Source organism: Podarcis liolepis (genome assembly GCF_965112155.1).
Source record: "Podarcis liolepis genome assembly, chromosome: 1".
Classification (NCBI taxonomy): domain Eukaryota; kingdom Metazoa; phylum Chordata; class Lepidosauria; order Squamata; family Lacertidae; genus Podarcis; species Podarcis liolepis.
The window spans coordinates 135,640,472-135,655,521 of NC_139554.1; the positions used below are offsets into that span (position 1 = coordinate 135,640,472).

The following is a 15,050-nucleotide window of genomic DNA, read 5'->3' on the forward strand; positions in this document are numbered from 1 at the left end:
GGTGTTAGCCACCCCTTCCAGTTTGGTGTCATCTGCAAATTTGATCAGGATGCCCTTGAGTCCATCATCCAAGTCGTTGATAAAGATGTTGAATAAGACCGGGCCCAAGACAGAACCCTGTGGCACCCCACTAGTCACTCTTCTCCAGGATGCATAAGCAGCTCTCAAACCAGCAAGGGCAACTGCATGCAACCTCTGTGCTATGGCCGCCCTTGCTGGATCAAGGCAAATGGATGTAGAAGGTTCTAGCTGGTGTGCAAACCCATCCACCCCCACCCCGAAAAATTTCATGCCTAATGCATTTCCTTTGGCTCCTGAGAAGATCTCCACATTTGCTTGGGCCAAATCCAATGACAACCTTAAGAGGCACAAAACCCCATCTGAGAAACTGCATTACTCTTATTGAAATATCTTGGCTTCCCTCAAAATTCCTCATATGTTTGGTCCCATGAGAAACCCTTCAATTCAAAGTTTAATATTACCAGGTCTGTGACTATAGAATAAAAGTTGTTGATGACGACGAATTTCAGTTCAGATGAAATTTTGGCAGCAGGCCTGTCTTCAGGCACAGGGCATTTTTGTCTTTTTGACTCTGGAATAAATGAACTTTGCCATGAACACAGAGCCACCACCCTTTTTAAAGAGACCAAGGAAGGGATGAGATGGCTTTATATAACATTATAAACTGGAGTGTGACTGGCAGGGTGCAGGTTAGGGAGGAAAGAACAGTAGAGAGGGGCTCAAATTGTCCAGATGTTAGTTTTTCCTGCCTTGAAATGTGTAGAATATACTTGGATTAATTTTAGTGATCTACACTAAAGCTATGCTTCTGAGTCCCAGTGTGCTAATTAATAAGAAGAGGTGGACAGTGACCTCATATTGGAAGCAGACCAGCATTGACAAGAGGAGGATCAGAATTCAAGGAATTGAAAACACTCCAAGCAGAGATGACCTTGGGGCATGTGGTGAAAGTGTGTGTGTGTGTGTGTGTGTGTGTGTGTGTATAGCGAGGGAGTCAGGGTTATATAGGCATGGCTGGGCCTGGGAGGTGTGGTAATACATCTGTTAGGAGGATTTCAATTATATTTCCACTCCACCCTTTCTCTTAAGGGTCAGGGTGCACTGCAACCTTTTTACAGACAAATGTAATTTGGTATATAAAACAGCAAGCACAACACCTTCCCCACCTATCCCCAAGTCCCCTTTGCTTGTGCAAACATCTAGTGCATGACTGTTGGGAAATTTGGGAGTGGCAATGAAGAATATAATTCTGCTTTGCCATTTGCTTTTGGTGAGCAGAGGGTGCTATTGAGGCAAAAAGAAAAGAGAAAAAGATGACTAGGGACTCAGCTACACTCGTCACAATAACACAATTTGAATGCATTTTAAACATGCAACATTAGATGGCATCAGAGAGCAAAAATTGTTTAAAACGGGCTTTCTCATTGGAATTTGTTTGTCTGGTAAAAAGAATCTAATTTCTGACCAGTTTACAGTGTTGTGTTCCTGTGTTTAGATCCATCCCAGGGCAATAAAGAATGCTACCATGAAGAACCCAATGCTAACAAAACATCTTACATAGATTGTGAGCAAGGTGTATGAAAAAACATAGTATTGTGCATTAAAATGTCCAGTTTTCAACAAATTATGCATGGCATCTGATCAAAGCACCACGGATACACCTTTTGAGCTCTTGGACCCATGCAAATGTGTGTGTGTGTTCTTCAAAGGACAAGCAAGAGAATCCGCTACATGACATCAAATGTAAAACATACATGGTGGGCCTGTTATACCAGTCCCAGGCAAATATTTTTCTCTGCAGCTTTTGCTTTTCTTCAGACCGTGATGAGCTTCTCCTCTTCCCAGAGCAGAGAGAAGTTGCAGCAGGAAGGCACCCTTGGCTGACCAGAACATCCCAAGGCTCATTGGATGATAGACTGGCAGATGCCACACTGCAAGGGGAGGTCAAGGAGAATCCAGGCTGCCAGAGAGGATGATCCACATCACCACTTGGCGCAGGGCGACTTCTTGAAAAGCTGCACAAACTGGTTGCGAGTGACATGCACCCCCTGCACCAGGCCAGATTAAGCTTTTGGGTGCCATTTTAAAGCATTCATCTCCCCAAACTGTCACCCTGTGCCTGGCAGCTTCAACAAGCCAGTTGGCGTGAGCAGGGAACTGACATATATTGCAAAATGCCGTCCTGAAAGGTCATCAGGAGGAACCAACAGCAGACACACACCTGTCAATTATAAGATTTATTAACTCATTCATGTGAAACATTTAAGCCCCAGTTTCCTATGGGAGGCTCCACCCTCAGCATTGCAGGAAAAGGCAGAGCAGCCCCTGGCAGCTATAAAAGTGTCCCATTTTGAAAAGGCTGCCTACTTTAACTTCCAAATTAAATACTGTGATCTCTTTTCAGGGATTTCAAATTCTATCCACTAGGGGGAGCTAGAGTTACTTGTCACCCAATAATTGTGATAAAGTGTGATAAATAATATGGGCATTTTAACACAGGACACCCTGCATTTCTAAAAAGTTCTCAGCAACATGGAATTTGCATTAGAAGATTCATTATTTATCTGAAAAGTGATAGTACCCAGAAGACTCAATAAAGATCACCATGATAAGTATCATTTAAAAAACAAAGTGCTTCAAGGACATTCTGTCTAAATTTCAGAGCACTCTTTATCCTCTGATCTAGAGTGGTGACTGTGCTTCAGGGTAAACATCCCTGTGGAGGTGGCTATTTAGATATTTATTTACATTGTACCAGATTACTTTTCTTCCAGTTGTCTGGGGCTCCCAGAAATCAAGTGACAACAAATATATATACAGTGGTGCCTCGCAAGACAAAATTAATTCGTTCCGCAAGTTTTTTCTTCTTGCGAGTTTTTCGTCTTGCGATGCACGGTTTCCCATAGGAATGCATTGAAAATCAATTAATGCGTTCCTATGGAAACCGACTTCAGACCAGGTCCGGGGACAATCTGTCCCCCGACCTCTTCTGAAGGCTGGGGGGGGGGGCCAAAGTCTTTGCTCCCCCCCCCCACGGCAGCATTTTAAAATCGCCCCGGACAGCGGAGGACTTCTCCGCTGTCCGGGGCGATTTAAAAGCCCTCCCGGGAAGGCAGCCAGGGGGGACAAAGATTTTCGCCCCCGGACAGCCTTCAGAAGAGGTCCAGGACTTCTTCTGAAGGCTGTCGGGGGGCGAAAATCTTTGTCCCCCCTGCCTGCCTGCCTTTAAAAGCCCTCCCGGGAGAGCGGAGAAACGCAGCGCGTTTCTCCGCTCCCCCGGGAGGGCTTTTAAAGGCAGGCAGGCAGGCAGGCAGGCAGGGGGGACAAAGATTTTCGCCCCCCGCCAGCCTTCAGAAGGCTGGGGGGCGAAAGTCTTTGCTCCCCCCCCCCACGGCAGCATTTTAAAATCGCCCCGGACAGCGGAGGACTTCTCCGCTGTCCGGGGCGATTTAAAAGCCCTCCCGGGAAGGCAGCCAGGGGGGACAAAGATTTTCGCCCCCCGACAGCCTTCAGAAGAGGTCCAGGACCTCTTCTGAAGGCTGTCGGGGGGCGAAAATCTTTGTCCCCCCTGCCTGCCTGCCTTTAAAAGCCCTCCCGGGAGAGCGGAGAAACGCAGCGCGTTTCTCCGCTCCCCCGGGAGGGCTTTTAAAGGCAGGCAGGCAGGCAGGCAGGCAGGGGGGACAAAGATTTTCGCCCCCCGCCAGCCTTCAGAAGGCTGGGGGGCGAAAGTCTTTGCTCCCCCCCCCCACGGCAGCATTTTAAAATCGCCCCGGACAGCGGAGGACTTCTCCGCTGTCCGGGGCGATTTAAAAGCCCTCCCGGGAAGGCAGCCAGGGGGGACAAAGATTTTCGCCCCCCGACAGCCTTCAGAAGAGGTCCAGGACCTCTTCTGAAGGCTGTCGGGGGGCGAAAATCTTTGTCCCCCCTGCCTGCCTGCCTTTAAAAGCCCTCCCGGGAGAGCGGAGAAACGCAGCGCGTTTCTCCGCTCCCCCGGGAGGGCTTTTAAAGGCAGGCAGGCAGGCAGGCAGGCAGGGGGGACAAAGATTTTCGCCCCCCGACAGCCTTCAGAAGGCTGGGGGGCGAAAGTCTTTGCTCCCCCCCCCCACGGCAGCATTTTAAAATCGCCCCGGACAGCGGGGGACTTCTCCGCTGTCCGGGGCGAATTTAAAATGCTGGCGGGCGGCAGCGAAGCCTTCGCTGCCGCCCGCCAGCATTTTAAAAAACCTCGGGACAAAGGAGAAGTCCCCCGCTGTCCCAGGGTTTTTTTAAATGTTGCTGGGCGGTAGCGCTGCCGCCCGCCAGCATTTTAAAATCGCCCCGGACAGTGGAGAAGTCCTCCGCTGTCCCGGGGTTTTTAAAAAACCTCTCCGCCCCCCGCCAGGCTTCAGAGCAGCCTTCCGAAGCCTGGCGGCGGGAGGAGGTCCGAGGACAGTGGGCAAGACGCCCTGTCCCGGAGATTTCCCTATGGGCTTTCGTCTTGCGAAGGAAGCCCATAGGGAAATTCGTTTTGCGAAGCGTCTCCAAAACGGAAAAACCTTTCGTCTAGCGGGTTTTCCGTCTTGCGAGGCGTTCGTCTTGCGGGGTACCACTGTATATAAAACAATAAAGGAGCTAATAAGCAGCAACTGAGTATGTGGTCATTATCTGAACATCAGAGTGCTGGTGCAGAGTACAACTTCAGCTACCTTCCATAGATCTAGGGTTAGGGATACCCATTTCTGGAGAGGGTGGTTACCTAAAAAGTCAAGTTATCTTCTACTTGTGTATCCCAGGGCCTGAGATGGGTAGCCATGTCCCACTAATATAAAACATACGATTTTCCTATTCCAAAGGTTTACACAGATTGATATAAAATCACAGGAGACAAACACAAAGAAAAATAAATTCTGAAGGCACCACCACCCTTTTTAGTGTCTTAGCTCCTACTCTTTCCACATCACCCCAAACACTCCTAAATTGAACACACAGGGGAAAGCCCAGCTGACGTTTCCCAACATTTTCAAAAAACAAGCAAGACCCTCATCATATTCTTTCAGTCCACTCCCACCCCAGAGACATGACTTCCAAATCCACCTCACCTGCCTTAGATGGCCATATGCCTACCCTCCAAGCGAGCCACTCCAGACTCCAACTGCCTATTTTGCAAGGCAACAAACTTATACTATGCACAGACCCTGTAGCTTCAAACAGTTGCGAGGCAAGCCCCATGTAAGGAGAACACAGTTCTTGAGGACCATCCCCAGAGGACCTGAAGGTCCACCACAGGCCAGATGGGCTTGCGCTGATGGAAGTGCAGGTGGAACAATAGCCACCTGTACCTATAGGGCCATGTTGTCTCAGACACCTTTGCCATAAAGCTAAGGCCCAAACACAGTGCTGTCATGGCACTGCCTCTCCTAGGAGGCATGACGCAAATTCATGGAGGATGGTCTGTCAATAGCCAATAGCCATGAATGGTTAAACAGAGCCTCTATCTGCCGAGGCAGTGGACCTGCAAAGATCAGTTGCTAGGAGAAACACAGCCGGACAGGACCCCTGGGCTCACGTTCCGTATGGGACCTTCCTGGAAGCATCTGACTATTCCCCTTGTTGGAAACAAACTACTCAACCAGGAGAAGAGGCTGGTGCGATCCAGCTGGGCTTTTTCAGAGGAAACTCTCATTCTTTTCCCAAAGGATCTATTCACATGATGGCCATTTGTCACCATGAAATTATGATACCAGCAAACTCTCCCACAATCCCCACCCCACCTTCTTGGCTAGTGCTGAGCAAGTGCTGATGTCCTATCAATTTCCTCATGTCTTGGGCTGAAAGCACCAGCACTGTTTTATAGAAGGTTTTGGGAATCAACTTTCTATCTGCTAACACCAACAGAGGTGAATTCAAGAAACAAAGAGCACAGTTACAAGGTTCTAGACACATAAATGTTGCTCCCACTTGTGTTTGTAGAAAAGGGTGCTGGTCTATTTGTAACTAAAAGTGTTTTTAATAGTGAAACATTGGAAAATCTCAAGACCTAAGAGACAGTTGCTGAAGGAGGAGTGATCTGGACATCTACTCTTCCATTTTTGCTGTCATTTGGGAAAGGGGCAGCTTTTGCAGCTCAACTGCTCTGAGGCTTGTGAGCTCCAGGTGATGCTTGGAGGTCATAAATCACATTACAGGTGAGGTAAATTATACAGTAGAAAAGGGGTATTATGAGCAAGTCATTTCCTTATACTTTTGATTTTCCTGGTTTCTCTGTAATGTGTGTGAGTTTTAAGGGATTTGAAAGCTAATGGACAACGCACAGTCCTGTGACCGCATGTCAAGGTCACTCTGGATAATATGGATTAAGGCCTTGTGAAATCTAGAGATGCACTGTTGCTGCCACCCTTCCCACTTCCTGCCTAAAAAAGTGGAGGCTTGGCTAGTCTTCAATCCTTAAACTCGCCATTTTATACTCAAAAAGAAATACAGGAGATGAATTTGGAATGTTACTTTAAATGGGAACAGTGTTCTCATAGCTACTAACATGAGTTTGACCAAACTGCGGGAGGCAGTGGAAGACAGGAGTGCCTGGCATGCTCTGGTCCAGGGGGTCACGAAGAGTTGGACACGGCTAAACACCACCACCACTAAAGCTTTTAGATCAGGGGTGGCTAAACTCTGGCCCTCCCATTTGCAACTTCCATCCCCATCCCTGACCACTGGTCATGTTGTCTGGGGCTGATGGGTGTCCAACAACATTGCAAGGGCCACAGGTTTTCTATGCCAGGTTGGGGGGGGGGCTGCTATGAGGGCAAAATTGAAAAGTTGCTCTATGTGTGCAGATTCAGTGACGCAAATCTCTTGATTTTGGCCTGATTAGCACATTTTATACATTGTGCTTAGAATGTAATGTATGCTTTATCCACCTCTCTAATAATCTGGTTTTGCATGCATTTGGACTGAAATGCTACTGCCCTAGCAGAGACCATTTTGTTAGCCCGAGGGATAGTTTGGGAAATGCTAATGAATAATAGTGAGTTCCAGTGTTTCAACAGAAGTCTCGTCATCACTGAAGGAGTCTACTTGCGTCTGGGCTGCACGACTTCAGACCTTAGGTGATGATGGAGTGCTATTCCATACAAACAAATACAAACCCTCTACACAGAAAACTAGAAGGAAAAACGAAGACAAAACACTTATCTGCAACATCTAGTTTTGCATGTGTTTTTGGGTGGTGGTAGGTTTGTTAGGTGTATTCAGTCATGTGAGCCCCAACTTGCTGTCTGAAATTGTGCAATCCAGAAACAAGTCTTCCCCTCACTAGAACAAAGCCTTGACATAGGCTTGCTTCTTTAGAGAGACGTATCTGCAGAAGCTTTTCTGCTCCAGAGCTCTGAAGGCAACATATGCCAGATCTCCAAGTCATAGTCAGGAGACGGCAACGCTAGTGTAGGAGTACAAGAATGAGTCAAACAACGGAAGACAAGAGATATGAAGATCAGCAACTGCAACAGAGATGGTACTATAATTCACTTTATCTTTTTATTTACACCACAAGAATAACAAGTTGTCATAATGTGGTACAAAATACTGGACTTCTATTAAAGTTGAAAGTGAAGTTGGTATTGTCAGAGAAAGACACCATTGGCCAGTAAAAAACAAGTGAAACAAAACAACAAAAACAGGAATGAGAGAGAGATATATAGAGCTAGGAAAAATAACCCAAAACCTTCAACCCCACCAAGTAAAGGAAAAAGGTGGTAAGAAAATTGAAGTACAAAGAATATGCTACCATCACTTAAAGGGTTCATACAGTTAAGAGTGAAACTGTGTCTAAATTACAGAATAAACTGGTAGCTGCTACCAATGGTGACAACATACTGAGCATGTATAGGTATAAAGCAGAATATAATAAGAGTTACAACTTTTGGTACTACATATTTGTAATAAGCTCTTGGGTGAATAGATTTCCATCCCATATACATAGCATCTCCAATGTAGAGCACCAGAAGTGTTAGATTCTTTGTTTTTCCTATTTTTTCTTTCTATCAATAGGATTTTTCATCAATATCAAATACACGGTGAAGCTCAACTATCACTATGAAGAAACTTCATTTCCTGCTGATATAAAGTTTGTTTGAAACCACAGTGTTTGCACATCACTGCTTAAAAGTGAAATCTATTGATACATCTTTCAAAATAAAAATGTTAACACAGCTGTGCTGAAGAGTTAACTCTTAAAAGTTCTTGACATTTTTATCTGAGCATTAATATAAAAAGAAGTTGGCATATGTTTGTGCCTGCCTTATCCCTTTCCTGCCTAAATGAAAAACAAAAACAAAAAACTCCTCCCCCCTTAAAGAAAAATGACACAGGCAGTTACTTGTGTGTTCTGTACAGTTTCCCCTAGAACATTATTTCCACATAAATACAATAAACTCTATTATTGGTTTGTCACAAGTGCTAGATATTTTTTTCTCTTAAAATGACAAATGTTTAAGTAGTCCTTTGTATTTTTAAAATTTTACAATAAAAAGCACAGGTCCTTAATAAGTTCAGTAAGACAAACTTCTCCCCCTTCATGCTCCTCACTTTAATTTGCATGACAGAAAACACCCCAACAGTTTATCTGTTGCTAATGCCATTAGAGGGGATTTCTCTTTCCAAAGCTGCCACGGGTGGCGTGCAAAATCTGTATACAATATAAAGACATGCCAACCTAACAGACCATGCAACCTCAAGGTGTAGGAAACTTAAAAAAATATATTCATATATATATTTTTATGTATATATATATATATTTATATATATATATCAATGCCCATAAAATGTGGGCCCAAAAGTTTACAAAAGGAAGAATGGAATGAGTACATGACTAATAAAAAGGAATGTTTGTGTACTGAAAGTAAAATAAACCCCAAATACTCAACGATTAGTACTTTGTACTACAACCTGGGTCTTGCTTCTGGGTAATACAGCTTCAAGATATTCCTTTGTTTCTAAATTGCTACAAGAGAAGAGTTGTAATAAGCCACCCAATACCTTGGAGGCTGAGTTAGCAAAAGCCTCGAGTATCTTGCTGGTGGAACTCAGGTACCTCATATGTTCATAGTCTATAAAAATGTGGGAAGCATAGGCATGTTGCCCAAATCAGCTTGGATTCTTAGTTTAGCCACAGGGCTCACAAGCAGGTCCATGTTAAGTGGGGGGAACAAGGCTACGGTGGTACCTTCCCAACAGCCACGATGCTCATTGTTTGCCTTGTGCTACTGGAGCAAGGTTAGGCAACGGCAATTTTAAAAAGATCTCAGAATTCTGGATTATGGAACAGACTGAAGTATAACAAAATAGTTTGTGACTTTAGAAAGGCAATGATGTAGCAACACTTGTTTGTAAGAAACAAAGTAAGAGTCCTAAAATTAACAACATTGAGAGCAGTTACCAAATACTCCAGGCCAACATGTCAACACCGTTGAGTTGTGTGTACCAGCAATTTCTTGCAATGAAAAAGTACCGTATTTACTCGAATGTAATGTGCACCTTTTCTGGCCAAATTACATTGCGAAAATTAGGGCGCGTATTAGATTTGATGCTGCATTTACAGTCGCCAGCAAATACTTTTTTGGTTGCAAGGTTTTGAAAATTGAGGTGCGCGTTAAATTTCATGGCGCATTAGACTCATGTAAATACAGTAAGTATTTTGAAAACATGTAGAGTGGTGTTGAAAATAAAATGTATTTTAGACTGAAGTAATTGTGGATGCATCACTTTTATCAACAGTCATAAAGGGCTAAACTAACAAAATATGAAATCAGATGATTCCACAGCAAAAATCTTTAAAGATCACAGCAGCAAGGTAGTCATTTTATAAAATATACATTTTATCTTTACTGTCAAACTTTACTCTTAGAGTATGCTCTCGGCAATTCTAATGCCAAAAAGTATTCATCAATTTGCACGTATTTGGGTTAGCAATAACTCAAATATTGTAGTGTGTCTTAAAAATTGCATATCAAGCATTAAATAAAAACCTCAAACTCTCTCCAGCACTCAGTCGGATTTATAATTAAATTCTCACAATTCTGATTTTAATGGAATGAAGAAAACCAAAACTTTTCAGAACCAGAAAATAAGTTACTACAAAGTGAACCTGTCAGTTATCATAACAAAAATATTAAAAAAGGAAAATACCACTGGTTATTCGGATGAGGGGCATGTAATATCCTACACTGCTTGAAAAAGAACACATGAATTCAGTCTCCTCCAGATATCTAATTTCACCACTAAAAGTTTAGTTACTTATTCTGAGGGTCAACTCCCTTCACCTCAAAAGGCAATTGGGGGGATAGGAAATAGTGACCAAGATTAGCAGTCTCCCAGCCAAAAAGAAGATATTAATATTACGATTCACTGTGAAATAGTCTTTTAGAGGACTAACTCAACCAGAGTGGTTTAAGAAAAGTTCTGTGTGTATGTGTTAGCATTAACTGCATGAGAGTTTGGCAGACCTTCAACATGGTCACTAAATTTATTAATGCCTTTAATAATCCTTGTCACACTCTATACTGAGGATATAGGATACATCGCTCTTTGTAATATTAATATATTTTTAAGGTTAAGAAAGCTCCTTATTTTTTTAAATGTAGCATAGCAACTATGACTGCAGAACTGATAAAATATACAATCAGTTTCCTGATATAAAAAAGACCTTGGGATCCTTCCTTTTGTGAAAAGGGCTTTCTAAAAACAAAGCCTAACCATTTGCAACTGTCCCACATGACCATGAAAACTCTTGATGGTGCGAAAGGCCAAACACAAATAAAACTCCAGTGTGGAAAGTGACACAGGTCAAGAAAATGGTTACTGTTTAGAAACACAGCTGTCCAATGGAAAATAAAATGAAAATTCATGCAATAAGGCTGTTTTAAGGATTTTTGGAAAAACCAATATAAAATAAAGCAACAGCAAATACATATTTACTAAAAAACTCATTTTGTTAAAAGAAGATCAAAATTAAAAATCTTAAATTAAAATAGTGATGTTAGGGTAGTTGCCTAGCGGCTAAAATGTTGGCATTCTGAAAGCATTCCAAACTACAGTTTGAAAATGGTCAAGTTTCAAACAAGATCCCTTTTCTAAAAACCCTTACACTCCAATTCACAAATAAATCTTTTGCAAGGGAACTTCCAATGGCTACCATTGTAATCTGCATTTATTTATATATTTTGTATAAATGCATTATAAATATTTTATCAATAATTTGTAAGAGTCGCATTTCTAAGCTTGGAATACATTTGGAATATACATTATACATATACATTTATATAATTATACCTAAAATATTAAGCAGTATATCATGCTAGTTGCTTTTAATAAAAAGCATTCCAATTTTTTAAAATTTGCAGTTGTATCTGACGCATGCTTTTACAACCAAATTGATAGTTAAAATGGTTATACATAATGTGTAGGAGAAGATGTTGGGATTTTTTAATCAATCATTGAATTTTAGAAACCCAACAGTATTTGCCACATTACTGGCAACTACCTTAATTTTCATTTTAAACAGCAATAAAAGAAAAGAAAACAAAACAAAATCCAAACTTGTCAACTGTTTGGGAGAAGCTCCGGCCATTACTTGCCAGCAGAAATCCTAGAGCCTTTCTTGCTGATTGCAGTTCTCAGCTGCCCGCCCTTCCAGAAGAATCACTGCAGAGTTCTTTTCTTTAAGGCATTGTTCATCAAAACGTCAGAAAAAACCAGCTGCCCAAAATCAATCCAATCTTTTTTTTAAAGGCACAAACTCTTCAGATGGCTTTGGAGATGCTAAAGCCAATCCCCTTTCTGGGCTTTCTTCCTTGGTTTACGTTCTTCCTCGCCACACATATATAGTCTGTCTGCATGTATATTAGGTATAAAAAAAGCTTAGTTCTCTTTTCACCCTTCATATAAAGGAAAAAAAAAGACTTCTCATATTGTTTGGGTTTTGAAGAGAGTGTCTGGATCACAGGTAGGCAAGAGCCACAAAAATAAAACATAAAACACAAAACTACAATATGGTCTGAGTGGTCTGAACAGAGGATAATCAAACTTTAAGCACCAGTTTTAAATGAAAGTTGTCATATCTGTGTTTAATCTTTGATTTCTTTCTTTTTAAAAAGTTGGCAACTTTGCCAAATACTTCACTGGCTTCTTGCCTCTCAAACTTCCATTTAGGAAAAGAGGAAGAACGCTCAGCGCATATGTCTTTAATATTCCTGCTCTTCACCTGCACTTTTTCTTTTCCGCAAGCATATTCTGTACAGATACAGAGAGATTTAGCTTTCTTTTACGCATGGCTGCCTTTCTGTAGTCTGGAAGAAAACCATGACAGGATGCAGGAGTAACAAGAGAAAGCTTCTTGGCAGAGCTTCAGGACAAGACGAACAAACAGGAGAACTCCAGCCTCAAAGATGCCTGCTACAGGGGAGGGTCTTCTTCCATGGGCTCCTCGTCTGGCCTGGAAAGAAACGCATTGAGAGGAGTCAAAAAGAAGGAAGCAGGCGGAGGTACAGAGCAAGCAAGCGTCCACAAGGCTCCTTGTGACGGGATAGACTGTTTGCAGATTTACCTTCTTCAGCTTAAAGACCTAGGCAGGACTTGGGGAGGTCAAACTTAATAGCATCTGATCATAAGAAACAAAACCTCATTCTCTTCTTTATCTACTCAATGAAAGTAGAGTATTACTGAAATTTTAGCCCTGATAAAATGATAGTTTATAAATTTATAACTTTTAATAAGTTTACAAAAGTAGGGAATGAAGAAATTCACACAGAACATTCATTGGGGAATCAGTTACATCTGTATCACTTTCGAATTGCTTACTCATTACTTTCACAAGAAGTCAAATTAAATTTTTTTTGTGATGCACAATGATATAAAAGACACTTGTGTTTTCACACTATAATGATCGACAGTGATCTGAACACTTGAAATACTTCACAGCTGACTTTGTAATTTGATTCTGAGTAGCTTTAGCCTCCATGAACTTTACTAAACAGCATGTATCCACCTGTGTTAAGCAGTCATAGACTCATACGTCATGCGTTTAATGTTACTAAGCATCAGGGCCTAGTTAGTAAAATCTGCCTGATTTTTTTTTTTTTAAAATAACTGGAAAGAGGACAAGGCCCCCTAGATTATGAGGCCCTGGGCTGCAGCCCACTCAGTCTGTATGTAAATTTGGCACTGCCATCAGGGTTTCTTTAGGCCATCACGCTGTGTCTCTGTAGGTAGAGGGGGATATTCATGAGTAGAGCAGGAGTTCTTGACATGAAAATGTCCACTGCTTGCTCCTCCTCTGCCACTAATCATTCAACAACAGAGGGCAAAAATGAGGCATTCTGGAGCTTTCCTGGCATAGCAATTTTCCTTCTCAGCGGTCTTAATGAGAAGGACAATTTTAAAAAACCAACCCGCAGTTAGCCCAAAAACCTAAGCAAAATGAAGAGGAAAATGTTGCTCCTACTTTCGCCATGACTGAGTCTAGAACAGCTTTGGATTGGGCAGATCCACCTTCCTTCAAACCCTCTCCATCCCCTTTGGATTACTCTGTTATATTTATAATAATCAGTTGGGAACTTCTGGAGATAAATCTGGCTTCCCAACTTTAATAAAGAATCAGGGTGATGTTTGCTTTCCACCTCCATTCAACATTATTAAGCTACAAAGCACTCAGCCTTGAAAAATGCATGGTGGTTCTTCAAATTTTGAAGGCCACAAAATAAAAGTACTTTAATATTAGAAAGGACTTCCCGGATAAATACAATTTTCTAGACCCACTTGATGGAAGACCTGAGAGCAGCTTTAGAATCTATAGAGGAATATTTCACATTATGATAAGCAGTTGGTTTCACTGTTCAATTATTCAAAACCGTTGTGTTCCGGACCCCCACGCATGTCGGTGAGCACGCATAATCCTGCCCCATTTTCTGACCACTTCCGGGTTGTGGTGATGTGCACTCATGCAGTTGTACAGGCAATGATCAATTGATGTACTTCTAGTATTAAACATAAATCAATCCTGCTGCAGCTTGAAGCTAATACATTTTACCAGCAAACAAGTCTTTTCAAAGTATTGCACTGAATTTTATTTTTCTCCTTGCTGAACCCAACCCTTTTTTGTTTTTCTTCAAATCAGGACACTATGCTGAAGCCTAATGTGCTTCACCTGCAGCTACCTAATTTCCCACTTTTTGCCTAAAATACCAGTTTTAGATATAAGCAGATGGAAAGCTCACTTTTTGTCATGTGGTGGCTTGACCCCCACTGATAATGATGCCATAGCTGTTACAGTTTCTGCTTCTTCGTTCTCACACTTCTGTGCGTCTATCAAAGAATAGCTGACTGTTGAGGAATAGCGCTGGAGTGAGTGCCAGTACTTACCTAGAGGAAATAAAAAATGATATGCCATTAGGCAATCCACTACTGCCCACTGCTTTTAGTACAGCTACAGAAAAAGCCCAACCATTATCACTACTACTGACATAGCACCATCAATGTACATACCATTTTACAAAGGTTTAACAGGTCCTACCCAAAGAGGCTCACACAGGGGAAACAATAGGATGTTGGGACTGGAGTAGGGTGGGGAACCTCTGGCCTGCAGGCCAGATTTGGCATGCCAAGGGTCCTGATTTGGCCTGTGAAACATGGGTGTAGCCGGGGGGGGGGGGCAGGGAGGGCAGCTGCCCCCCTAAATCAATAAAAAGCAATACAAATCTGAGGTTATGCCCCCCCTAACAAAAGCCTGCCCCCCTAACAAAAATTCTGGCTACACCCATGCTGTGAGACTGTTTTCCTTAGACTTCACCCGGCTGTCCCACATTCAACCTGATATGTGAGATCCGGGCACATGTGGGGCAGGGACAGACATGGCTGGATCAGCTGCACCACTGAGCTTCCCTTGCGGAATTTTTTTGCAGAATGGAATGACTGAAATCCCTGCCCATCACCACTTGGGAAGTGAGTCAACCCTGTAGCACTGGCTACAGCTTCCCTTGGGAGAACTCAAGCACACAGCT

The 15,050-nt window shown here is 42.6% G+C and overlaps 1 protein-coding gene across 4 annotated transcripts in view; it reads right to left on the minus strand.

Annotated features, from left to right (window-relative positions):
* Positions 1 to 7,514: 7,514 nt before the first annotated feature.
* HDAC4 (histone deacetylase 4) overlaps positions 7,515 to 15,050 on the minus strand; it is a 96,305-nt gene continuing 88,769 nt past the window's right edge. For all 4 annotated transcript variants that reach the window (XM_083472599.1, XM_083472598.1, XM_083472601.1 and 1 more), the window contains exons 25-26: positions 14,268 to 14,412; positions 7,515 to 12,487 (exon numbers count right to left, since the gene is read on the minus strand). In XM_083472599.1, coding sequence (XP_083328725.1) covers positions 12,448 to 12,487; positions 14,268 to 14,412 — 185 coding nt within the window. In that variant the 3' untranslated portion in view covers positions 7,515 to 12,447. The remainder of the gene's footprint in view (positions 12,488 to 14,267; positions 14,413 to 15,050) is intronic.